The sequence below is a fragment of the Bos javanicus genome, chromosome 8 (assembly GCF_032452875.1).
Source record: "Bos javanicus breed banteng chromosome 8, ARS-OSU_banteng_1.0, whole genome shotgun sequence".
Lineage (NCBI taxonomy): Eukaryota > Metazoa > Chordata > Mammalia > Artiodactyla > Bovidae > Bos > Bos javanicus.
In genome coordinates, this window is record NC_083875.1 from 102,853,009 (window position 1) to 102,880,713 (window position 27,705).

General features: G+C 43.2%; 2 protein-coding genes across 3 annotated transcripts in view; one reads left to right on the forward strand and one right to left on the reverse strand.

Annotated features, from left to right (window-relative positions):
- Positions 1–27,705, reverse strand: part of ZFP37 (ZFP37 zinc finger protein) — an 83,580-nt gene that overhangs the window by 12,359 nt on the left and 43,516 nt on the right. Inside the window, exons 1-3 of one of the 2 annotated variants that reach the window (XR_009738219.1) lie at positions 1,638–4,796; positions 951–1,013; positions 21–601 (exon numbers count right to left, since the gene is read on the reverse strand). Coding sequence is in view for 1 of the 2 variants with exons in the window: in XM_061426514.1 (XP_061282498.1) it covers positions 1,000–1,013 (14 nt within the window). In the remaining variant the exon portion in view is untranslated. Of the gene's footprint in view, positions 1–20; positions 602–636; positions 1,014–1,637; positions 4,797–27,705 lie in introns of those variants that run through there. The other variant, XM_061426514.1, reaches the window with a different exon arrangement.
- Positions 4,946–10,977, forward strand: LOC133253172 (major allergen Equ c 1-like). Its single transcript, XM_061426522.1, has 7 exons — positions 4,946–5,106; positions 6,837–6,973; positions 7,783–7,856; positions 8,978–9,082; positions 9,433–9,534; positions 9,730–9,779; positions 10,712–10,977. Exons 1-6 carry the CDS (start codon positions 5,014–5,016, stop codon positions 9,765–9,767), a joined length of 549 nt encoding a protein of 182 aa, XP_061282506.1. The 5' UTR covers positions 4,946–5,013; the 3' UTR covers positions 9,768–9,779; positions 10,712–10,977.

Consider the following 27,705-nt stretch of genomic DNA (forward strand, 5'->3'; position numbering starts at 1 on the left):
GCCTGGCGGAGGATACTCACAGTACCGCAGAGAAGATCTGGCTGGGCCCCAGGACAGGCAGCCTCTGGGTGTATGATTGGACTCTGCTACCTCCTGGCTCAGGTTCGAGAACTCCGGAAGGGGTGAGCAGCGGCAGTGGTGGCAAGGAACTTGGGGTCCAGAGGGACTCAGCCCGGCAAGCTGGCCCTTCCTTTCCCCCCAGCAGCCCCCTTTCTTCTCTTCCATTAAAAGTAACCCTTGGAAAAGAGTATGACCCAGGACATCCCCAACAAGAGCCTCAGCATCAGGGCTTCCCTGCAGGATCCGGAGGGGAGCGGGGCCTCTACAAGAAGGGCAGCGGTGGAGGTCAGGGGCAGCTCCTTCTTCCCCAGCAGCATGTCCCGCTTGAGACTGCTGCCCTTGTTCACCACGTTGATCCTGAATGCCAGCTTCCTCACACTGACTGGCCCCAGGCCGTCAAAGAAGTCCTCTCTGAACACGGGGAGGCGTCAGTTCTTGACGTTGGTGCTGCGCTGCTTGTGCAGCTTGCCAGGCACCAGACACAGACCCACACAGCAGCTGATGTTGCAGGCATCGCTCTGCCAGTCGAAGAGGCCCTTTCCTTAAAAAAAAAAAAAAAAAGATTCATCTTTGGCTGCATTTAGTCTTAGTTGCCGCCCTGTGATTAAGGAACATGGACTCAGTAGCTGTTGCTCATGGGCTTAGTTGCTCTGTGGCTTATGGGATCTTAGTTTCCCAACCAGAGGTCGAACCGCATCCCCTGCATTGGAAGGCAGATTCTTAAGCACTGGACCACCAGGGAAGTCCCCTTAGGCACTATCTGCATGATACTACCTCCTACCATCACCCCTTTGCTGACCAACAATGGTCTGGACTTGGTCCCATTCAGGTGAGTTATTTTCATGCTTGTAGGATTAAGTTCTTATTGAGTACAGGAAGCATTTCCCTACCTTCATTGAAACTTGTTTAAAGGAAGGATGGCATCTTGTACTTCTCTATTTATCTTCTGGAACCTAAGAATGGTGAGGTGTACACAGTGATTACACACTGCCTTAGTCATTGTGTGGAAAGGCAAGACTACAGGGGTTGAGTTCAGAGAAAAAGGAAAAGAAATTTAAATGTACTGAATACCAGACACCATACTTTAAAGACTTTGTTAATATTTCATCCAACCCCATTTTAACCAACTCTGTGTTAATGCTTTGTGATAGCTACCATCATCTTTGGCAGAGACAGTTTCTTTGTTTCTGAGGCTATCAAAATGAAGTGATTCACCAAATTCCATTGAGACACAGAGTCCCTACCACCCCATTCCTTGGTTAGACTCCATTTCTGCCACATGTAACTGGATTTTGGATTCTAAGCCAGATCCTTTTCATACTGTTCATGGAGTTCTCAAGGCAAGAATACTGAAGTGGTTTGCCATTCCCTTCTCCAGTGGACCACATTCTGTCAGCCCTCTCCATCATGACCCACCCATCTTGGGTGGCCCCACGGGCATGGCTTAGTTTCATTGAGTTAGGCAAGGCTGTGGTCCGTGTGATCAGATTGGCTAGTTTTCTGTGATTATGGTTTCAGTGTGTCTGCCCTCTGATGCCCTCTTGCAACACCTACCATCTTACTTGGGTTTCTCTTACCTTGGACGTGGGGTATCTTCAGTATTCTTGCCTTGAGAACCCCATGAACAGTATGAAAAGGCAAAATGATAGGATACTGAAAGAGGAACTCCCCAGGTCAGTAGGTGCCCAATGTGCTACTGGAGATCAATGGAGAAATAACTCCAGAAAGAATGAAGGGATGGGGCCAAAGCAAAAACAATACCCAGTTGTGGATGGGACTGGTGATAGAAGCAAGGTCCAATGCTGTAAAGAGCAATATTGCATAGGAACCTGGAATGTCAGGTCCATGAATCAAGGCAAATTGGAAGTGGTCAAACAGGAGATGGCAAGAGTGAACGTCGACATTCTAGGAATCAGCGAACTGAAATGGACTGGAATGGGTGAATTTAACTCAGATGACCATTATACCTACTACTGCGGGCAGAAATCCCTTAGAAGAAATGCAGTAGCCATCACGGTCAACAAAACGGTCTGAAATTAATTACTTGGATGCAATCTCAAAAACAACAGAATGATCTCTATTCGTTTCCAAGGCAAACCATTCAATATCACAGTAATCCAAGCCTATGCCCCAACCAGTAATGCTGAAGAAGCTGAAGTTGAACGGTTCTATGAAGACCTACAAGACCTTTTAGAACTAACACCCTGAAAAGATGTCCTTTTCATTATAGGGGACTGGAATGCAAAAGTAGGAAGTCAAGAAACAGCTGGGGTAACAGGCAAATTTGGCCCTGGAATACAGAATGAAGCAGGGCAAAGACTAATAGAGTTTTGCTAAGAAAATGCACTGGTCATAGCACACACCCTCTTCCAACAACACAAGAGAAGACTCTACACATGGACATCACCAGATGGTCAACACTGAAATCAGACTGATTATATTCTTTGCAGCCAAAGATGGAGAAGCTCTATACAGTCAGCAAAAACAAGACCAGGAGCTGACTGTGGCTCAGATAATGAGCTCCTTATTGCCAAATTCAGACTTAAATTGAAGTAAGTAGGGAAAACCACCAGACCATTCATGTATGACCTAAATCAAATCCCTTATGATTATACAGTGGATGTGAGAAGTAGATTTAAGGCCTAGATCTGATAGATAGAGTGCCTGATGAACTATGGACAGAGGTTCATGACATTATACAGGAGACAGAACTCAAGACCATCTCCATGGAAAAGAAATGCAAAAAAGCAAAAATGGCTGTCTGAGGAGGCCTTACAAATAGCTGTGAAAAGAAGAGAAGTGAAAAGCAAAAGAGAAAATGAAAGATACAAGCATCTGAATGCAGAGTTCCAAAGAATAGCAAGAAGAGATAAGAAAGCCTTCCTCAGCAATCAATGCAAAGAAATAGAGGCAAACAGCAGAATGGGAAAGACTAGAGATCTCTTCAAGAAAATTAGAGATACCAAGGGAACATTTCATGCAAAGATGGGCTCTATAAAGGACAGAAATGGTATGGACCTAACAGAAGCAGAAGATACGAAGAATACACAGAAGAACTGTACAAAAGAGATCTTCACAACCCAGATAATCACGATGGTGTGATCACTCACCTAGAGCCAGACATCCTGGAATGTGAAGTCAAGTGGGCCTTAGAAAGCATCACTACAGTGATGGAATTCCAGTTGAGCTATTTCAAATCCTGAAAGATAATGCTGTGAAAGTGCTGCACTCAATATGCCAGCAAATTTGGAAAACTCAGCAGTGGCCACAGGACTGGAAAAGGTCACTTTTCATTCCAATCCCAAAGAAAGGCAATGCCAAAGAATGCTCAAACTACCACACAATTGCACTCATCTCACACACTAGTAAAGTAATGCTCAAAATTCTCCAAGCCAGGCTTCAGCAATACGTGAACCATGAACTCCCAGATGTTCAAGCTGGTTTTAGAAAAGACAGAGGAACCAGAGATCAAATTGCCAGCATCCACTGGATCATGGAAAAAGCAAGAGAGTTCCAGAAAAATATCTATTTCTGCTTTATTGACTATGCCAAAGCCTTTGACTGTGTGGATCACAATAAACTGTGGAAAATTCTGAATGAGATGGGAATACCAGACCACCTGACCTGCCTCTTGAGAAACCTGTATGCAGGTCAGGAAGCAACAGTTAGACCTGGACATGGAACAACAGACTGGTTCCAAATAGGAAAAGGAGTACGTCAAGGCTGTATATTGTCACCCTGTTTATTTAACTATATGCAGAGTACATAATGAGAAACGCTGGGCTGGAAGACGCACAAGCTGGAATCAAGATTGCCGGGAGAAATATCAATAACCTCAGATATGCAGATGACACCATGCTTACAGCAGAAAGTGAAGAGGAACTCAAAAGCCTCTTGGTGAAAGTGAAAGTGAAGAGTGAAAAAGTTGGCTTAAAGCTCAACATTCAGAAAACTAAGATCATGGCATCTGGTCCCATCACTTCATGGGAAATAGATGGGGAAACAGTGGAAACAGTGTCAGACTTTATTTTTTGGGGCTCCCAAATCACTGCAGATGGTGATTGCAGCCATGAAATTAAAAGACGCTTATTCCTTGGAAAAAAAGTTATGACCAACCTAGATAGCATATTGAAAAGCAGAGATATTACTTTTCCAACAAAGGTCCATCTAGTCAAGGCTATGGTTTGTCCAGTGGTCATGTATGGATGTGAGATTTGGATTGTGAAGAAAGCTGAGCACCGAAGAATTGATGCTTTTGAACTGTGGTGTTGGAGAAGACTCTTGAGAGTCCCTTGGACTGCAAGGAGACCCAACCAGTCCATTCTGCAGGAGATCAGCCCTGGGATTTCTTTGGAAGGAATGATGCTAAAGCTGAAACTCCAGTACTTCGGCCACCTCATGCGAAGAGTTGACTCATTGGAAAAGACTCTGATTATGGGAGGGATTGGGGGCAGGAGGAGAAGGGGACGACAGAGGATGAGATGGCTGGATGGCATCACTGTCTCGATGGCCATGAGTCTGAGTGAACTCCAGGAGTTGGTGATGGACAGGGAAGCCTGGCATGCTGCAATTCATGGGGTTGCAAAGAGTTGGACACAACTGAGCAACTGAACTGAACTGAAGCCAGATCCACAGTTAAATCTGGTTCCACAAGGCAGCCCTTTCAAGTCTCCACTATTTTTCTAGAGTATGTGTTTTGAGAAATTTAAGGTCACTAAGCATATCGAAAAGAGATGAAGTTGCCAAATTTCAGAAGGTCATGAACAGTCCTTGGCCTCACCCCAGGGAATAACAGCCCATGTCACAATGTGGGAGGAAGTGGGGTGGTGCCTTGTGGACAGTAAACTGGACCTGGAGCAGATATAAAAGGAGAGGCCCTGGGGAACCAAGCCACCATCAGGAAGAGACTCACTCCCAGTGACAGTAGAGAAGACAGCGCTGTCTCCTGCCAAGATGAAGCTGCTGCTGCTGTGTCTGGGGCTGACCCTAGTCTGTGCCCAGGAGGGAAACTCTGATGTTGTGAGAAGCAACTTTGATATTCCAGAGGTAAGGGCAGGGAAGCAAACTGCAGGCAGATTCTTTACCAACTGAGCTATGAGGGAAGCCCCACACTCACTCAAGGGCAGTGGGGCATAGTGGCTTTGGATTTTGGAGGGCTTTTTGGAAGATTCTGAAGCAGAGTGGCCCTCTGGGAGGAGAGGCGGTCCTTGACATAATAGAGGAAATGGAATGTTGGGGGCCAGAGTGAGGTACTCCGCCCATGGCAAAGGTCATGAGGAAGGAGGCTCGACATACACAAAGGCGGGATCGAGCCTCAGGAGTCCCCCTGGAAATCCTCGAGCGTCTACCCCCATAACCAGAGCCTGCCTACTTTACTACTTTGTGCTCTTACCTACATCTCTGACTTTACAGGGGGCTGTCCCCCACCACCTCTTTTGGAGAAGGAGTTAACCTAGAGCTCCAGTTAATAATAATTCCTGGGCGTGATAAGAGTGTTTTAACCTACAAACTCCTCTGAAGGTTCTCTAGCCTGCCTGACAGGCTCGTCCGGCCACATGTGATTGCTCACAGCCTCCCAACCGTGAGAGGCACGAGATGCTTTAAACCTTCTAAAAACAGGTTCCTTAGAAAAGTTAGAAAACTATTAGTATAAGTATAATGGGCTGATTAGAAATTGTATTGGTGAAGGGTTTTTCATTTGTTGAGCCAATGTTTGTTGCTAAGTTCCACATCCCCTGCCCTTACACACCTTAATGAATATATAGAATTAACCTTTGATATTAATCACGTTAGACCTTAGGCTAAGTAAATTCTTTCCTTAACTAAAACCCACTACACCCTCACCCTGTAGGAATGTAACTTTATTTGGGTGGCGTCTGTTTTGAGAATAATCAGCCCTGGAGAAATAAGTGTCCTGATTGACTGACGGCTGTCACAAGGAGAGGGTCGTAAATTGTCAGCAGGCCCCCCTAGCCAGAAGATGATGTAACACCTCTAAGACCTCTGTATACATTTGTGTGAAGCACCTGACTTTAATAAAAGTCAGGACTGCTGTCCCCACGTGACTTTTGTATAACATCTCAGTGTATAAAAACAGACTCTGGAAAATAAAGAATTGGGATCAGTTTCTCGAAATACTGCTCTCCCCATGTCGCGCTCTCTCTCACTCTGGCTGAGTCTCCATCTGGAGCGCGGAACCCACCATGCTTACTAATTATGCCTGGGCTTCTAAGATCCGACCGGGGAGGCCTCAGTGTCTCCTCTCCTTCGGGAGAACGGAAGGATGCCTGCGGCCTACGTAAGTGGTGCAAACTTCTTGTCTTGAAGTTTTATTGGTCTCCCGCGTAAACCAAGCTACTCAGCCTCTTTTCTCCACTGAATTTTCCTACTGAGCTATCCTTATTCTATTACTCTTTATATCTCTAATTAATATCTAATTGAAGCTATCGTATCCTGACCCTCGCCGACGCCGTCTCTCCTTCGAGTACCCTGGATCAGCCGGGGCTGGTCCCCGGCAATGGAAGGCTTCAGATCTTGGTCTAAGAAAGGGCAGTGGTGCCATGTTAAAGGTGACAACACTTAGGGAACCTCCAACTTACTGGAGGAACAGTGAACAGTGGAAAAAGTCCTATAGTGCCGATCGACCCGAATCTAATTTCATCTTCACATCATCACGATGAGGGTCCTGGCCGAGAGGTCAGGGTTCAAGGAGACAAGGGTTCATGTTGTACTCCTTTCCTCTTCTCTCACCCAGTCATTTTATTGATTTATTGCAGATTACAGGGGAATGGTTTTCAATTCTCTTGGCCTCAGACAACAGGGAAAAGATAGAAGAAAATGGTAGCATGAGGTTTTTTGTGGAGTACATCAGTCTCTTGGAAAATTCTTCTTTGTTTATTAAAATGCATACAAAGTAAGTGTGTATTTTTTTGCTTGGGAAAGGAAAAACAGAAGTCTGAATTTGGTGTTGGATCTTTACGCGCACGAATGTGCATATATTCTGGGCCTTTACTAAAATCAGGGTCCATCCTTGATAAAATCGTTGGCACTGACCCAGGGATTGAGGAACCTGAGCCTGTGACTTTGCTAGATTTCAGGGATAAGAATTGGGACAGGAATACTTTTCAGTGGGAATAGAGGAGGTAAGGGATAGAGAGGCGTCAGATCGTTCAGATCAGATCAGTTCAGTCGCTCAGTCGTGTCCGAGTCTTTGCGACCCCATGAATCACAGCACGCCAGGCCTCCCTGTCCATGGAAAGACAGCACAGGCTAAGAGCACAGGATTCAGAACCAACACCCGATCCAGTTCTGATTCTCTTTGTGTCACCAGGAAAATTCATCTCTTTCTTCCTCAGTCTTCTCTGGAGTAAAAGATGATGATATAATTCTCTCTCATGTCTTTTTGTGAGTATCAAGCAAGGTGATGTTTGTAAGGCACTATCTGAGAGACTGGCACATGGTCAGAACCCAGCTAATTCTCTAGACAAGTAGCTGTCATAACAGTAATAGTGGGAAGAGGTGACAGAGTCATAGTGACAGAAGAAGTGGACTCATTCTCTAAGTACCAAATGAAGTGCTATCATGTAAATAAAAGCGCTTTGGAAACTATATCCAAAATGTTCAACAGCTAATCAATGAAATGGGAAAGTCAAGTTACAGGTAGAATGTGAGGGAGTCAGTCCCTTCAGGATCTCTTGGGCATCCGCTCATTTTGTTTTACAGGGTAAACGGAGTGTGTACTGAGCTTCCTTTGACTTGTGACAGCACAGGAGAGGATGGCGTATATACTGTTAGCTGTAAGTATGTTAAAAAAAAAAAAAAGTCTTTCTAAATTCTACTTCCAGCTGCAAGGAATTTACTCCAATCTCTTCAGGATTTGATAAATTCCTTATATGTTGGTTTAGGTAATCTAATGTGACCATCTAATAGTCAATATCCTGAATTTGGGAGAAATGTGTGTGTCAAAGCCAGTGCCTGGCACACAGTACCATCAGACAGAGAAATAAGCTTGGTCATATGTATTTCCTACAACAAAAGGAAGTTGGCAAATAAAAAAGTAAATTGGCAGGACAGTTTCACATTCCTTGCCCACTTTAAAAAAAAATATTTATTTATTTTGGCTGCACTGAGTCTTCATTGTTGCCTTTAGATTTTCTCTAGATTTAGCAACCAGGAGTTATTCTCTAATTGTGATGAGCAGGCTTCTCATTGGGCAAAGATTCCACCTGCAATGCAGGAGACCTGGGTTTGATCTCTGGGTTTGGAAGATCCCCTGGAGGGGAGCATGGCAACCCGCTCCAGTATTCTTGTCTGGAGAATCCCATGGCTTCTCATTGTGGTGCCTTCTCTCTTGTTGAGGATCATGGTCTCTAGGGCTCAGGGGCTCGGTAATTGCACCATGTGGGCTCAGTAGCTGGGGCATGTGGCTCTAGAGGATACCATTTTAGTTTCCCCAAAGCATGTGGGATCTTCTTGGACCCAGGGATTGAACCCGATCCCATGAATTGGCAGGTGGAATCTTATCCACTTGACCGCCAGGGTAGTTCCATGGCCCACTTTCTGATGATATCTGATAGCCATTGCCAGAGCATATCATTCAGGTTATAGCACTGGGTATATAAGGCCAATGGGGCTCATAGAGGAGACATTTGGCAGAGATGGCCGAGGGAGGTAGGTGGGGCCAAGGTGTCATAATAGAGGGGAAGTTACTGCTGTGGCTGAATTTTTCTACTCCTTATAGTCACTCCATCGGTGTTGCTTAGAAATTGCATCTCGAAGCCCAGAGAGATGCAGATGGAAGGCAGTAGATATCACTATTTCTTTCAGGATTTGTTTTGTGGGAGAGAACAGGTAAAAGGGTTTCATTTCTTTCCCACAGACCAAAGAAGTTCTGAGCCGTGTTCTGTTTTCTCCACAGATGATGGAGAGAATAAATTTCGCATACTTCAGGTGAACTATAGTCAACATATTATTTTTTATCTCGAGAATTTCAGCGACTCGTTCCAACTGCTAGAGCTCTACGGTAGAGTACTTTCATGCTGGCGCTCATCTTGGGGTGGGGAGACCAGGGAAGGAAGGAGACAGAGTGGACTTTCCTGTCGTACCCTGGGACCTCTCTCCCCATTAAAGACAGATGCTCCCCTTTGGTAAAATCTCTCGGGCTCAGTGATGGGAAGATGATGACTCTCTCACTGTGCCAGAAAGATATCCTAAGGTGTCACATTCAAGAAAGACTTTTTTCCATCCCTGAGACTTGTGCCTAAGCATGTAATCAGTGCCATTCACTTTCCCACTCAGCTGGAGACCCACCCCTCTCATGAGCCTCAATCACCAGGAAACAGGACAAAGCAGCTCCTGTTACTCTTCCCACAGCCCGAGAACCAGATACGAGTCCAGAACTCAAGAACGAGTTTGTGGAAATTTGCCAAAAGTATGGAGTTGTTAAGGAAAACATTATTGACCTGACCAAAGTGGGTAAGTTGAGCTATCTCTGGCTTTCTCTGCCTGAAGTCCCATGTTGCTGAGTAGGAATGTTACTGAAGGGAGAAATGCAAGAGAAGTTAATACCCCCATTCAGTCCCCTTTGTCTTAACCTGGAAAATCATCTGGTTTTGTTCTGGGAAGTAAACTGGGGTTGGTGTTTGAATGTGCTCTTCTCTGCCTCTACAGATCGCTGCTTGCAGGCGCGAGGGAATGGAGTGGCCTAGGGCTGCAGTTTGGTGAGCTCTGCTGGAGACGGGGTGGCCCAGGATTCAGTACCTTCCAGAAGCATTAGGGGATTACAATAGAAGATTTAAAAATCACAATAAAAATAATTTGGTAGGAAGAGCTTGAAATTTGGAGTTGGAGGATCTGGGTTCAGGATCTCCTCCTGCCATGAGCTTTTTAAGCAAATCATATAGCAGTTAAAGGGAAAAAATGATGTCTACCTTACAGAATTACTGTGTGAATATAATGCTGGAGAAAAGGGCTCAGTAATTGATAATGTGGGAAACAATCAGTAAGAATTACAGTTTTAAATGGGAAAAGAATGTGAGTATGATACTCAAATACATTCTGTGTTTGTGGTCCGTCTCTAATCCTGAAAGCCCATCTCACCCTCCAATATATGGAAAGAATTTCTTCCTTCAATCTCTCCATATTTTTAACTTGTAATCTGGAAATAGAGCTGTCTGAATTTCCAGTTGTCTTCTAACCTGGAAAATAGTCTCTTGAGTTTCCTCATCTGTTTCCTGCCTCAGATTTATTGTGTGGGTTCATTCAGATAATGTAGGTGAAAGTCTTAGCAACTATGGCTTACATAAAGTCAGCATTTAATAAAAGATTGCTATGGCTTTTGCCAATTTGTCAAAAACACTTGAAAACTTCCAGTGCTGAGGATGGCAGAAATAAGCCTAGCATCCTTCATTGCTTCCACTCTTCTTTTCATAGGCTCTGGGGCAGGTTAAGATGGGATCAACAATAGAAAAAAACAGGAAAAGAATCATTAACACTCCCCCTTCCCCTATTCTGGCAAATAGCATGGGTTAGAATGCAGGTTGATGACTATTTCTTCAACGTATTTTTGGTAACAGAAATTCTCTTCGTCCTCAGTTCAGTCTGAGAAGCACTTAATAAGCTTTTGTGTTCTCATTCTCATTTGCTTATTTAGTGCCACCTCATTTGGGCTCCAGAATCTTCTCTTCCATGGTTCCCACATCATCTTATGCCAAGTGCTGGGGCCTGACTTCCACCACTATCGCACAGGAAGGCACCGTCTCTGCATCTTCAGGATATTCCCTAATTATCTAGGAAGCCTTAGCAGCTCACCGAGAATCAAAGTTTCCTCCAGATTTCCAATTCCCTTTGTCCCATTCAGGACAGCAGGTCCATGAATAAGACCTTCCTCAACCTGTTCAATAAATGATTTGCCTTGCAGTCATGTGGTTTTTCTTCGTTTATGTAAGGGACGTGGGGGTGACTGGAAGAAAATGAGGCCTTGTGACCAGAACCTTCCCCTAGGCTCTCAGAACCTTCCCCGAGTTTCAGGATTTTCCCTCGTCTGCAGTAAGTCTCTGTCTCGATGAGTGCTACTTGTCTTTTGAGTTACCCATTTCTTAGTGACCTGATAAACTGTTAAGACTTGCCCTAGAAATTGCTCCATCCTAGAATTCTCTTTTTCAGTGGGGGTACTGAGAGAGAGTTGCTGCTGGGGCTGACACCAGCTCAACATGTTTTAGGATACGCCTTTACAACCCAGCTTCTCTAACTCATCCATCCTCTGAGATTGTCAGTGTCCTTTTTTTCTTTTTCTGGTACGGCAAATGCTTTTATTTTGTAAAAACACATCTATGAAATCTAAGTTGAAAACTACCATTGTAAGTTGCTATTAATTTCAAATTCTTCATTTTAAAAAACTTTGTTGAAGTATAGTTGATTTACAATGTTAATTTCTGCTGTACAGCAAAGTGATTCAGTCATATATATATATATATATATATACACACACACACACACTCTTTCATATTCCTTTCCCTTATGGTTTATCACAGGATATTCAGTATAGTTCCCTGTGCTATAAGTAAGACATTTATCCATTCTGTATATAATAGCTTACACCTGCTAATCCCAAACTCCCATTCTATCCCTCCCCCATCACCTATCGCCCTTGGCAACCACAGGTCTGTTTTCTATGTTTATGATTCCATTTCTGCTTCACAGACAGGTTCATTTCTGCCATATTTTAGACTACACACATACGTTGTATCATATGCTGTTTATTTTTCTCTTGGTTGGTGTCTTTTCATACTCTTAGAAAACCTTCAATCATTGCTTTTATTTACTGTGAACATGTTAAGTGAGATTCCATGAAATGTGATCAATACTTATCTTCAGCATTCTATACTTAGTACGGTCAGGAGGCATCAATGAGGCTAAATGTTATTGGTCTCTTCTTTGGGGAGCTTACAGGCTTTGGAGGAAGGGAAATTAAATATCCTCCTTCAGTTGTAACCCTTTGCCAACATCAGCCAATAATAAAAACAGTGTAAGAGTCACACATAAGTGTTGTGGCAGAGCAGGGTGTGGGTAGCAGTTGTTGTGTGAAAAAAATGACTCACTCCTTATGGACTTAAGATTTATATGAACAAAGAAGGCTTTCTAGGTATCCGACTCTCCCTATATTACTCTGCCTCCAGGTCAGAAGAATATCTTAGGTTCAGGCTTATTGGTCTTTACTTAAGTGCTTAGTCTGGTTTGCTGAAATATGACAAAATTCTATGTAGAAATCCAACCAGTCATTCTGGGATCACTCATTTTTAAAAGATGGCCTTGAAGAGACAGAGCAGCTGATACTCAGAAGGGTGTGACCTGGCATATCCTGACAACAATAGTAGTCAATGCACGGGAGGGCCATGTGAGTGATGCGGGATGGCTATATTGTGCCACATGTCCAGAAACTACAGCTGATGGGGAAGCACAAAATGACTCTCAGGGGTTCCCAGATCAAGATGACAGATGAGCTCACCTGACCTTAAGCCCTAAATAATACGCAAATAAGGCATGAAATGTTAAAGACACTCAAAAGCAAGGTTGAAGATGCCTGTGGATCAGAAACAGAGCAGTCCTTTTCCAAAGAAATGAAAAGATAGAAGAATCACGGGGAAGATGTGGGTAGAGAGGCCAGAACAGGCTTTATTCATATGCTGGCAATTGTGCGGGAAGGGGAGGGTGGACATCCGTCCAAAGGCTGACTCTCCCACCCATCCCCTACTGACAACCAGTGGGGAGAGAGCTTTTCTAGGTTGAAGCAGAGGTCTATATGCAGAAACACAGGCAGCTCTGACAGTCATCTTCAAATTGGTCATCGATGGTCTGACCAGTGTCATCTTGATTATCATTTTAAGTACAGTTAATCTTCAGTTCCAGGATGGGTTTGTTTCTATTTCTTTTGAGGTCAGTTCTTGAAATTGTGGCAGCTTATGTCACAGCTACAGTCTGGTCATCATGTAGTTAACTTCTCCAATCTAGCGGGGGTTTTAGTATCTAAAAGACAGCTCACAGGATATGGCTCTGAATATTATCTGTAGTCCTTGAGAAGGAACTAAAGGTCACTGAATATGCTTAATGACTGCATTATTATTATTTGGTCTCATTTGACTGTTCTTTGTTTCTGCATGTTCTCATTCCTCTGATCAAACGTATTCTTTGACTAAAGCTTTCCACAGATGAAAGGTAGGCAGAGGACATGGGGTAGGGGCAAGGACCATAGGGTCCTGCTTCATTTCACTATGGGTTAGTAAACTAAAATTAATTTTATAACTTCATAAAAGGTTTCCTTATCAGCAACATAAATGTGAATGTTCTTCAACATGTAAAAGGGAATGTACTAGATCTATATTAGCATTGTTAGAGCTCAAAAGGGAGAAGGCGATGGCAACCCACTCTGGTACTCTTGCCTGGAAAATCCCATGGACGGAGGAGCCTGGTGGGCTGCAGTCCATGGGGTCGCGAAGAGTCGGACACGACTGAGCGACTTCACTTTCACTTTTCACTTTCATGCATTGGAGACGGAAATGGCAACCCACTCTAGTGTTCTTGCCTGGAGAATCCCAGGGATGGGGGAGCCTGGTGGGCTGCCGTCTATGGGGTCGCACAGAGTCGGACACGACTGAAGCGACTTAGCAGCAGCAGCAGCAGCAGAGCTCAAAAGCAAATTGTAAGGTGAAAAAAGCCAGTTGCTGAATGATATGTGCAGTATGACACCATTTATATAACTTTTAAATAACACACAGAACAAGGCAATACATTATTTACGGATTCCTATAAATATGATCACACAGTGCTTCTTATGTGTATACGAATCACTTGCAGATCGTGTTAAACATTAGTAGGCTCTGATTTAGTGGGTCTGGGGGTGGGGCTTGAGACCGATAAATCAGAGCCTGCTACTGTTAAGCTCCCAGAGATGCCAGTGCTACGCCATCATGGGAGACAGGAGACACAGGTAAAGTGAAACCGTTCTTACTTTCTTCAGTTATTTTGCTCAGTTTGGATGCTGGAACCTCTCTGTTGCACTTCTGAACTCTCATAAAGGTATTCTTGCCCATGAGTGGTTGTTAAAATAGGAGTATCTGTGGGGTTATGTGGGCTGGCACTTCCTGTTCCACCATCTTGCTAATGAACCCAAACCAGTTGTGTATCATTTCACCCACAAGACACACAGTGAGAAAGACACCGAGGTGTGTTTTGTCGTTGTGTGTTTTTAAAGAAATATTTCTTCATTTAGCTGTGCCGGTTCTTAGTTGCGGCATATGAACTCTCAGTTGCAGCATGTGGATCTAGTTCCCTGACTGGGGATCCAACCTGGGCCCCCCGCATTCGGAGCATGGAGTCCCACCAGGGATGTCTCAAAACACTGAACTAGTTTTTATTTTTCTAGAACATCTACTGAAATCAGGGATCAAATGAAAATTATGGTGGAACTGTTACTGGTTTAGATCCTTGGACTCTTATTCAATAGAAGTTTATGAGAAGCCCCACAAGGAATTCTGGCCAGGCTTTATGGGGACTCGTGCTGCAGGAGGGAGTGAGAACAAGAAACAGGTGTCCTAGTTCACTCCTGGAGGGAGGGTGAACTGGTTCCTTACACAGGATAACAACAGGGGTGGGTCCGGGGCTTGAGTAAGAGGGTGGCTGAGATGGTTTGCTTACCCCTTTGGTGGCTCTGTGTGCCCTGCTTTTGCTCTTAGCACTTCAGAAACAGCAGGCTTTTGCAGCCTTTTGTATCTTACTGTTTATAATTACCCTGACTATGCATGTGTGCAGATACGTTTTCAGTTTCATACAGTTTCTTTGTATTCTGTTACTAGAGGAGGCATTTGTCCAGCTGCAAGCACTGCAGCAAAGGGCCCCAGGTCCCAGCCCAAATCAGAGTCAGCTGTCAGTAGGAGCTACACTGCTTCCTTGTCCATTTTGCTCAGGGATGGGGGTCAACCACACAGCCAAGTTCCACTGAGGATTTTCCATCATGATGTTTAAATCCCAAACTGTGTTTTTATTTGTTCTGTTTCACCCTTCTACCACCTCAGTGTGCATGAACTTGTTCCTAGGTCCTGTAACAAATTGAGTTGATTTAAGAAGGGGCCACTTCCCTGGTGGCTCAAACGATAAAGCGTCTGCCTACAATGCAGATGACCCAGGTTCAATCCCTGGGTCAGGAAGATCTCCTGGAGAAGGAAATGGCAACCCACTCCAGTATTCTTGTCTGGAAAATCCCATGGATGGAGGAACCTGGTAGGCTACCATCCATGGGGTCACAAAGAGTCAGATAAGACTGAGCAACTTCACTTCACTTCACTTCACTTCACTTCAAGGAAGGGCAGCAAGTCTACTGCAAAGAGCAGCGCAGAATAATATTCCAAATGCAGGTAGCACGAGGTAGGATTGCACAGTAGATCATATGTGCCACTTCCTTCCAAGAGTTAAACATTTATGTTAGGAAAACTACCACAGTTAGGAGACTCTGCTGCTGTATCAAATATACAATTAGAAAGCTCTATTCTGTAGAGAAGGAGACAGCAACCCACTCCAGTATTCCTGCCTAAAGAATCCCATGGACAGAGGAGCCTGGTGGGCTGCTGTCCATGGCGTCGCACAGAGTTGGACACGACTGAAGAGACTTAGCATGCATGCATGTGTTGTTGGCATGCAGCTGGACAGGAGAAATGGGTCCTATATTAGTTTCCTGTTTCTGCTGCAACAAATAACCACAAATTTAGTGGCTTCAAACAGCAAAAGTTTATTTTCTTACAACTTTGGAGGTCAGAAGTCTGACATGGGGATTCCTGGGCCAAAACCAGGTAAGCCTGGTATCTATAAATTTATTCAGATCAGCTTTCAAGTCTCGTCTTAGAGTTTTAAAGTTCCCTCCTCAGTGATCATCTGGTGTATTCTTGGTTGTTAATTACTATCTATTGATTAATATTTCACAGTTTTTTTGTTTATCTGTTTTGTTTTTTCAACCATTAGTTATTATCATGAGTTTTTGCTGGTATAGAGAGATGTTACTGATTTTTATAAGTTGATCTCTCTAGCAACCTTGATGAAAATTTTCATTAGGTATAATAAAATTAGTCCTAACACTGTGGATTCTGTTGGTTTAGCAGGTACTTATATATGATTATATTATCTGCATGTCAATGTATCTCTTTCAATCCTTACACCTCTCTCTCTTTTCTTACTCCTCATTCTTTATCCAGAATCTCCAGAAATACTTAAACCATTGATATCATATTTTCTATACCTAAGTTTGGCAAACTATGGCCCATTGGCCAAATTCAGTTCAGTGCCTGTTTCTATATAACCCGTGAGGCAAGAACATTTGCAATTGGTATAATATTAGAAACAATCATTTTTAAGCCCACTTAAGCAAAATATTATTCCAAAACAAAATTTCATTCTTCTTATTAATAGATATGTGGTTTTTCAAAACTGTACTCAATATTATATTTTTGTTTCAGAAAATGTGGAAATTCATTTTCTCTATTATATTAATATCTATAATACTATAATCTATATTATAATATTATAATCTATAATATCTTCAATTTTGACTCTTGGCCTATAAAGTCTAAAATATTTACTATCTGGCTCTTTTAGGAAATGTCTGCTGACTCCCTTTTCAACATCATGGCCTTTCCCCTGACTATTATTTACTATAGTTATTTGTACTGCATTTTCTTCTAAATAAACAAGTTTGTCAAATGGAACCCCTCAGAAGGCTTTCAATAAAATAGGCTTGAAATTATCGGATTGTGGATTAAGGAGATATTTTAAGTTGTCCTGTTACCACACCCCTTCAAATATTATGAACAACTTCAACCTGAATAGAGGAAATTTAGATAAATGTCAAATTAACTTCCAGAGTAAACATCAAACCAGGACACGCTGAGGTTATTTTGGAGTTTCAGGGACAATGATGATGACTAAATCTCTATTCTTGGCTTAGAAGACTTTGTCACTTGATTCTCTTGTCCCAGGACAGAACTTGAGTTGAAACTGTTTGCTCCTGGAGGCAGGCCAAACAGGATACTACCTGCTGTTCTTAAAAATTAGCATTTCAGAAGCATTGTTTTGTTTGTTTCAAAATGTGTCAGTTCACTTCAGTTGCTCAGTCCTGTCCGACTCTTTGCGACCCCGTGGACTGCAGCATGCCAGGCCTCTCTGTCCATTATCAACTCCCGGAGTTTACTCAAACTCATATCCATTGAGTTGGTGATGCCATCCAACCATCTCATCCTCTGTCATCCCCTTCTCCTCCTGCTTTCAATCTTTCTCATCTTCAGGCTCTTTTCTAATGAGTCAGTTCTTTGCTACAGGTGTCCAATGTATTGGAGTTTCATCTTCAACATCAGTCCTTCCAATGAATATTCAGGACTGATTTGCTTAAGGATGGACTGGTTGGATCTCCTTACAGTCCAAGGGACTCTCAAGAGTCTTCTCCAAAACCACAGTTCAAAAGCATCAATTCTTCGGTGCTCAGCTTTCTTCACAATCCAACTCTCACATCCATATATGACCACTGGAAAAACCATAGCCTTGACTAGATGGACCTTTGTTGGAAAAGTAATATCTCTGCTTTTCAATGTGCTATCTAGGTTGGTCATAACTTTTCTTCCAAGGAATAAGCCTCTTTTCATTTCATGGCTGCAGTCACCATCTGCAGTGATTTGGGAGCCCCCAAAAATAAAGTCTGACACTGTTTCCACTGTTTCCCCATCTATTTCCCATGAAGTGATGGGACCAGATGCCATGATCTTAGTTTTCTGAATGTTGAGCTTTAAGCCAACTTTTTCACTCTTCTCTTTCACTTTCATCAAGAGGCTTTTAGTTCCTCTTCACTTTCTGCCATAAGGGTGGTGTCAACTGCACATCTGAGGTTACTGATATTTCTCCTGGCAATCTTGATTCCAGCTTGTGCGTCTTCCAGCCCAGCGTTTCTCATGATGTACTCTGCATATAAGTTAAATAAGCAGGGTGACAATATACAGCCTTGACGTACTCCTTTTCCTATGTGGAACCAGTCTGTTGTCCAGTTCTAACCATTTCCAGTTCTAACTGTTGCTTCCTGAACTGCAGATAGGTTTCTCAAGAGGCAGGTCAGGTGGTCTGGTATTCCCATCTCATTCAGAATTTTTCACAGTTTGCTGTGATCCACACAGTCAAAGGCTTTGGCATAGTCAATGAAGCAGAAATAGATGTTTTTCTGGAACTCTCTTGCTCTTTTGATGATCCAGCAGATGTTGGCAATTTGATCTCTGGTTCCTCTGCCTTTTCTAAAACCAGCTTGAACATCTGGAAGTTCATGGTTCACATATTGCTGAAGCCTGGCTTGGAGAATTTTGAGCATTACTTTACTAGCGTGTGAGATGAGTGCAATTGTGTGGTAGTTTCAGCGTTCTTTGGCATTGCCTTTCTTTGGGATTCGAATAAAACTGACCTTTTCCAGTCCTGTGGCCACTGCTGAGTTTTCCAAATTTGCTGGCATATTGAGTGCAGCACTTTCACAGCATCATCTTTCAGGATTTGAAATAGCTCAACTGGAATTCCATCACCTCTACTAGCTTTGTTCGTAGTGATGCTTCCTAAGGCCCACTTGACTTCATATTCCAGGATGTTTGGCTCTAGGTCAGTGATCACACCATCGTGATTATCTGGGTAGTGAAGATCTTCTTTGTACAGTTCTTCTGTGTATTCCTGCCACCTCTTCTTCATATCTTCTGCTTCTGTTAGGTCCACACCATTTCTGTCCTTTATTGAGCCCATCTTTGCATGAAATGTTCCCTTGGTATCTCTAATTTTCTTGAAGAGATCTCTAGTCTTTCCCATTCTGCTGTTTTCCTCTATTTCTTTGCACTGAGGAAGGCTTTCTTATCTCTTCCTGCTATTCTTTGGAACTCTGCATTCAGATGCTTGTATCTTTCCTTTTCTCCTTTGCTTTTCACTTCTCTTCTTTCACAGCTATTTGTAAGGCCTCCTCAGACAGCCATTTTTGCTTTCTTGCATTTCTTTTCCATGAGGATGGTCTTGATCCCTGTCTCCTGTACAATGTCACGAACCTCTGTCCATAGTTCATCAGGCACTCTATCTATCAGATCTAGTCCCTTAAATCTACTTCTCACTTCCACTGTATAATCATAAGGGATTTGATTTAGGTCATACCTAAATGGTCTAGTGGTTTTCCCTACTGTCTTCAATTTAAGTCTGAATTTGGCAATAAGGAGTTCATGATCTGAGCCACAGTCAGCTCCTGGTCTTGTTTTTGCTGACTGTATAGAGCTTCTCCATCTTTGGCTGCAAAGAATATAATCAATCCGATTTCAGTGTTGACCATCTGGTGATGTCCATGTGTAGAGTCTTCTCTTGTGTTGTTGGAAGAGGGTGTTTGCTATGACCAGTGCATTTTCTTAGCAAAACTCTATTAGTCTTTGCCCTGCTTCATTCCGTATTCCAAGGCCAAATTCGCATGTTACCCCAGGTGTTTCTTGACTTCCTACTTTTGCATTCCAGTCCCCTATAATGAAAAGGACATCTTTTCGGGGTGTTAGTTCTAAAAGGTCTTGTAGGTCTTCATAGAACCGTTCAACTTCAGCTTCTTCAGCGTTACTGGTTGGGGCATAGGCTTGGATTACTGAGATATTGAATGGTTTGCCTTGGAAACGAACAGAGATCATTCTGTTGTTTTTGAGATTGCATCCAAGTACTGCATTTTGGACTGTTTTGTTGACCGTGATGGCCACTGCATTTCTTCTAAAGGATTCCTGCCTGCAGTAGTAGGTATAATGGTCATCTGAGTTAAATTCACCCATTCCAGTCCATTTTAGTTCACTGATTCCTAGAATGTCGACGTTCACTCTTGCCATCTCCTGTTTGACCACTTCCAATTTGCCTTGATTCATGGACCTGACATTCCAGGTTCCTATGCAATATTGCTCTTTACAGCATTGGACCTTGCTTCTATCACCAGTCACATCCACAACTGGGTATTGTTTTTGCTTTGGCTCCATCCCTTCATTCTTTCTGGAGTTATTTCTCCACTGATCTCCAGTAGCATATTGGGCACCTACTGACCTGGGGAGTTCTTCTTTCAGTATCCTATCATTTTGCCTTTTCATACTGTTCATGGGGTTCTCAAGGCAAGAATACTGAAGATACCCCACGTCCAAGGTAAGAGAAACACAAGTAAGATGGTAGGTGTTGCAAGAGGGCATCAGAGGGCAGACACACTGAAACCATAATCACAGAAAACTAGCCAATCTGATCACAGGGATCACAGCCTTGTCTAACTCAATGAAACTAAGCCATGCCAGTAGAGCCACCCAAGACGGGTGGGTCGTGGTGGAGAGGGCTGACAGAATGTGGTCCACTGGAGAAGGGAATGGCAAACCACTTCAGTATTCTTGCCTTGAGAACTCCATGAACAGTATGAAAAGGATCTGGCTTAGAATCCAAAATCCAGTTACATGTGACAGAAATGGAGTCTAACCAAGGAATGGGGTGGTAGGGACTCTGTGTCTCAATGGAATTTGGTGAATCACTTCATTTTGAAAGCCTCAGAAACAAAGAAACTGTCTCTGCCAAAGATGATGGTAGCTATCACAAAGCATTAACACAGAGTTGGTTAAAATGGGGTTGGATGAAATATTAACAGTCTTTAAAGTATGGTGTCTGGTATTCAGTACATTTAAATTCCTTTTCCTTTTTGTCTGAACTCAACCCCTGTAGTCTTGCCTTTCCACACAATGACTAAGGCAGTGTGTAATCACTGTGTACACCTCACCATTCTTAGGTTCCAGAAGATAAATAGAGAAGTACAAGATGTCATCCTTCCTTTAAACAAGTTTCAATGAAGGTGGGGAAATGCTTCCTGTACTCAATAAGAACTTAATCCTACAAGCATGAAAATAACTCACCTGAATGGGACCAAGTCCAGACCATTGTTGGTCAGCAAAGGGGTGATGGTAGGAGGTAGTATCATGCAGATAGTGCCTAAGGCGACTTCCCTGGTTATCCAGTGAAAGGTTTCTTGGGGCTAACAGCATCCCATCTGTGTCATCTGGGCCCTCCAGAAAACAGATGCTGAGACAGATTTAGGAGTGTAAAAGGCTTACTGGGATTAACACTTGTGAAAGGAAAAAGAAAGAAATGGGATTAGGGCAGGGGAGCTGTCAGACCATGACATGATCTGACAAAGTCTCTGTCAGCCAGCAGGGAGCTCTGAGCATGTAAGAGGAGGCCTGTGTCAGGCAGAAAAGGACGGGACCTTGTGTCACAGTCTTGCACAGCCACTGGATGGGGCCACCCGAGAAGACCACCATCTCAGCTCAAGAGTTGAGGCCAATCGGAACCAGGTAACAGTGGAGGCTGTGGGTTAACCCCCCTCCTCACAGGTGCACAATGAGCCCTTTCTTGAAGAGGGAATCTGAGCAATGTATCTGTATGTCTGACACACCATCCTAATATCCAGAAAGAGGTAGTCCCTGCAAAAGGGATCCAGAGTTCTCTTCCCACATGGGGCAGGGGTGGAGGCAGAAACCCTTTCCTTCCCTCCTAGTTTGAAATTTCTAGCACAACATGAGGGCTCCCTGAGGGTAAGAAAACCAAGGATACCAGTGATTGTGGCCTCCAGATTCAAGATTATCAAGATTTCATTATCAGATTATCAAAATTCAGCAGGTACTTACTGCGCGTGGGCCCAGGTTACCCAGCATCCATCTGGGACTCTCTTAAGCATCATAGGAAAGTGAAGTCGCTCAGTCGGGTCCGACTCTTTGCGACCCCATGGACTGTAGCCTACCAGGCTCCCTCTGTCCATGGGATTCTCCAGGCAATAGTACTGGAGTGGATTGCCATTTCCTTCTCCAGTGGATCTTCCCGACCCAGGGATGGAACCCAGGTCTCCCGCATTGTAGACATATCACAGGACCAGTTTATTCCACTGATACTGACACCACCAGGCTTCGGATGGGAGGAAGACAGTTTGGGCAGTGGGAAGAATAATCATAAATCTTGGATTATGAATCCTTCAGGAAAGGGTCAAGGAGTTCTGAAGATAAAAATCATTCATGTAACAATTTTGCCATAGGCCAGACCTAATTTGAAAACATGAAAATCTGTTTCGTATCATCAATGTAAGGATCTGAAGAAATTATTTATGTAAAGAGCTTGGCATGTAGACAGCTACATGTAAAAGAATGAAATAAGAACACTCTTTAACACTATACACAAAAATAAACTCAAAATGGATTAAAGACCTAGATGTAAGACTAGATACTATAAAACTCTTAGAGGAAAAGCAGAGCACCCTTTGACATAGATTGCATCAATACCTTTTTTGATCCACTTTCTAGAGTAATGAAAAGAAAAACAAAAATAAACAAATGGGACATAATTAAGCATTAAATCTTTTGCACAGCAAAGGAAACTATAAGCAAAATGAAAAGACAATCCATAGAATGGGAGAAGATATTTGCAAACCATGGGATCAACAAGAGATTACTCTCTCAAATATACAAACAGCTCATGCAGCTCAATATAAAAAAATCGAGCAACCTAATAAAGAACATAGGCAGAAGAACACATATCTTTTCCAAAGAAGATATACAGATAGCCAACAGGCACGTGAAAAGATTAACATTGCTAATTACTAGAGAAAGGCAAATCGAAACTACAATGAAGTATCACCTCACACCAGTCAGAATGGCCATCATCAAAAATCTACAAATAACAAATGCTGGAGAGGGTGTGGAGAAAATGGAGCCTGCCTACACTCTTGTGGTAATGTAAATTGGTACAGGCACTATAGAGAACAGTATGGAGGTTCTTTAAAAAAAAAAAAAAATAGAGCTACCATATGATCCGTTAATCCCACTCCTGGGCATATATCCAGAGAAAACCAAAACCATAATCTGAAAAGCTACCTGCATCCTAATGTTCACTGCATCACTATTTACAGTTGCCAGGACATGGAAACAACCTAAACTTCCATCTACAGATGAATGGATGAAAAAAGCTGTGGTCCATGTATACAGTGGAATATTACTCAGCCATAAGAAAGAATAAAACGATGCCATTTGTAGGGACATAGATGGACCTAGAGATTATCATACCAAGTGAAGCAAGTCAGAAAGAGAAAGATAAACATCATATGATATCATTTCCATGTGGGATCTAAAAAAATGATACAACTGAACTTATTTATAAAACAGAAGCAGACTCACAGACTTAGAAAACAAATGTATGGTTACCAACGGGGAAGAGTGGGGAAGAGGGATAAATTAGGAAGTGGGGTTAACATATACACACCACTACATATAAAACAGATAATCAACAAGGACCTATTCTAGAGCACAGGGAATGCTACTCAATATTCTGTAATGAACTATATGGGAAAAGAATCTGAAAAAGAATAGATATATGTGTATGTATAACTGAATCACTTTGTTGTACACCTGAAATGAACTGTAATTACATCAACAGTACTCCAATAGAACATTTTTAAAAATTTTAAAAGAGCCTGGCATAATGCCTGGCACATAGTAAGTAGTCAGTTAATTGAAGCTAATCATATTCTTTTCTTTTGATCAACTTAGTCATTCAACAAACAGTCACTGTTAATATGTCCAAGCTCTGAGAGTACACTGCTGACAAAAATAGCTGAAATCCCTGCCCTTACTGAGCTTCTACAATGGTCTATTCCTTTTTAATCTTCACATTCTGGATCCTATAAGGTCAGGAGCGTGACCTGAGGAAGAAGACCAAGCTAGGTGCTGCTGCTGCTGCTGAGTCGCCTCAGTCGTGTCCGACTCTGTGAGACCCCAGAGACGGCAGCCCACCAGGCTCCCCCGTCCCTGGGACTCTCCAGGCAAGAACACTGGAGTGGGTTGCCATTTCCTTCTCCAATGCGTGAAAGTGAAAAGTGAAAGTGAAGTCTCTCAGTCGTGTCCGACTCTTAGTGATCCCATGGACTGCAGCCCACCAGGCTCCTCCGCCCATGGGATTTTCCAGGCAAGAGTACTGGAGTGGGGTGCCATTGCCTTCTCCTCTGGTTTCTCTTCAAACTAGGCGCCTGTCCTTTAAATGAAGCCTCTACAAAAACCCTTGACTTTTTCCTTCTTTTCTTCATGCTGCACTCCCCTCTAGAAAGCCCTCCCTTCTCTGCCTTTTCAAATATTCTTCTTCCTCCAAAGCCAAGAATTCAAGACTTCCTTTGACTCCCCAGGGCTCACTCTTCTCATCCTTTGTATGTTCCCATAGCACAGGTGGTGCTAGTGGTCAAGTGCCGAGGTCCAGCCCCGGCTGATCCAGGGTATTCGAAGGGGAGACGGCATCGGCGACTATTTATTTATTTATTCACCAAAGATATAAAGAATAATAGAATGAGGATAGCTCAGTAGGAAAATTCAGTGGAGAAAAGAGGCTGAGTAGCTTGGTTTATGCGGAAAATCAATATAACCCGTGACACCAGGTTAGCTCTAACCACGGAGGCCACAGGCGCCCTCTCAAATAGCGGAAGGTGCCCCACCTTAGACACCTTCTCAAGTGGGTCTTAGAAGCCCAGGCAAATAAATGGTCGCAGAGGATATCCGCGCTCCAGATGGAGACTCAGCTGGAAATTGAGGGGAAGAATGACATGGGGAGACCCAGCGTTGGTGAGCAAGGCCCGTAGCTTTATTTTCAACGGGAGCTTTTATACCCTAAGTTACACATAGAGGATAATAGGGGATGCAAAGTCAGCAGTTTTTGATCCTTATCAAAAACCAGGGTTTCTTTCCTGCAAATTTATCGTATACAAATGGTTTAGGTGATTTACATCATCTTCTGGCCAGAAGGCCTATTAACATTTTATGACTCTTGACAAAGACTTATCAACAAAGACTTATTTTCTCTAAGAGTAATTATTTTAAGGTTTGGCACCATCTTCCGAAGATAAAATTGCATTCCTATAGGGCAGATGTGTAATGGGTTTACAACAAAGGAAAGAATTTATTACCTTAAGGGTCTAAAGTTACTAACACCAAGGCCACTACTTATTTTTTCTACATACCAACTATATTAATTAATACACATTCAAGGATACAATTCAGGGGATGTGAAAACTTGGCAACAAGCATTGGTTCATCAATGAAATCTTTTACTAGTTTTATTCTGACAGTTTCTAACTCTCTGAGAGGCTCTAAGCTATTTGAATATCTTAAGCTTCCTGTGCCTCTCCAGGCTGGGAGACTGTAAACAATCATATGCATAGCTGTAGGAGTCCGGGTAAACTTGTCAGGCGAGTTAGAGAGCCATCTGAGGGGTTTGGATTTAAACACTCCTAATTGCCCAGGAACTTTATTAATTGGAGCTGTAAGTTAACTCTTTGACAGAGACAGCGAGATGGTGATGGGGGACAGCCCCCAGTAAAGTCAGAGGTGAGAGCACAAAGCAATAAAGTAGGCAGATTCTGGGTTTTGGGGGGTAGATGCTCGAGAATATCCAGGAGGACTCCTGAGGCTCGATCCTGCGTATGCCGAGCCTCCTTCCTCATGACCTTTGTCACGAGTGGAATGCCTCACCGGCTCCTGGCAGTCAAGAACCTGTCTGTCAATGCAGGAGACAGAAGAGACCTAGCTTCGGTCCCTGGGTTGGGAAGATCCCCTGGAGAAGGAAATTGCAACCCACTCCAGTATTCCTGCCTGGGGAATCCCATGGACAGAGGAGTCTGGAGGGCTACAGTCCATAGTGTCACGAAGAGTTGGACACAACTGAAGCGACTTCACTTTCACTTTTCACTCTCATGCTTTGGAGAAGGAAATGGCAACCCACTCCAGTGTTCTTGCCTGGAGAATCCCAGGGACGGGGAAGCCTGGTGGGCTGCTGTCTATGGGGTCGCACAGAGTCGGGTACGACTGAAGCGACTTAGCAGCAGCAGCAACAATTTTACACTAATTAATCTGTAAATTCATAGAGTCTGGCCTGTTGCTGCTGCTGGCCTGAAAACAACAGTAAATAGTAAATTAAGCACAGTCACATCTGCCAAGAGAACCAGAGGACCCCAGGAGGGCTTATTAGGTAGTCCTCTTGTATGACTTTGAAAGAGCACATGGTTATCTTTTACCTTTTTTCAATTTCTGGCTAATTTTTTAAAACACTAGTTTTTATGGTTACACATACATTGGAAAGGTAATTGTGAAAAGATAATGATCTTGGAGTCAGGAAAACCCAAGTTCAAATTATGCCTCCACGCTTAACCTCTGTTTCCTCAGAGTTCTTGCAGAGATAATGTAAAAAGGCTTAGAGAGTGCTAGAATGCAATAGGTTCCCAATAAATATTAGCTCTTTCACTCTCTTTTTCTCCTCTTTTGTGAAGAGAGATCACGTTTTGCTTTTATAGTGTTCTCTCTGTTGTCCCCAGCCCCAGACAGGTTCTGGTAGAATGCCTGAGCTTTGGGTAACTGATTTTCAATAAATCTCCTCTGATTGTTTTCTATTTGTCTTGTCTGTAATTTAGGCAAGTTCCTTCCCTTCTCTAGGCCTCAACTGGTAGGTACGAGCCTGAGCTTTGGTAGAATGCCTGAGCTTTGGGTAACTGATTTTCAATAAATCTCCTCTGATTGTTTTCTATTTGTCTTGTCTGTAATTTAGGCAAGTTCCTTCCCTTCTCTAGGCCTCAACTGATAAAAATGAGAGGACTTAATGGTTCTTAACTAAGGCCAGCACTAGTCCCAGGAGTGATTTTGGAAATGGGGAAAGGGATACAGCATTTTCTATTTTTACAGTAACTGGAAAGTATTACTGACGTTTGGTGCTTAGGATCCAGGACTCCCCAGGTGGTGCCAGTTGTAAAGAACCTGCCTACCAACGCAGGAGACATAAGAGACCCAGGATTGGTCCCTGGATTGGAAAGATCCCCTGGAGGAGGGTACGGCAACTCACTATATTATTCTTGCCTGGAGAATCCGATGGATAGAGGAGCCTGGCAGACCATATACAATAGGGTTGCAAAGAGTTGGACATGACTGAAGCCACTTAGGACGCAGCACACACGCAAGCATGTTCCCTACAATATGGAACTGTTTCATCCAGCACACCAACAGCACCCCCACTGGGAAATACTGAACCATCTCTAGAGAAAGTAAAAGTGCTGTCACTCAGGTGTGTCCACTCTTTGCTACCCTATGGACTGTAGCCCGCCAGGCTCCTCTGTCCATGGAATTCTCCAGGCAAGAATACTGGAGTGCCATTTCCTCCTCCAGGGGATCTTCCTACCCCAGTGATTGAACCCAGGTCTCCTGCACTGCAGGCAGATTCTTTACCATCTGAGCCACCAAACAAAAAGTGTATTTTATTTCCAAACATTTTAGCAATTCCCCAGACTATTTCATGTCAGAAACACAGCCTCATTTTGTTGACCTGCTCTTGTCTGAAGAACAGCTTTGTTTTTGCTCTTGCCAGCCTCACTGGCACGTCTATTTTCTGGGGACAGAGATTATTCCAAGGCACCCTTATTGGGAACCAACTAGTCTTTGCTGGTGTCCCAATCCAGTGCAAAGAATAGCAGGGAAGTTGAAGACAAGGTCTTACCATCAAGAGGGAAAAAAACCCAAGCTTATGACATAAGGCAAC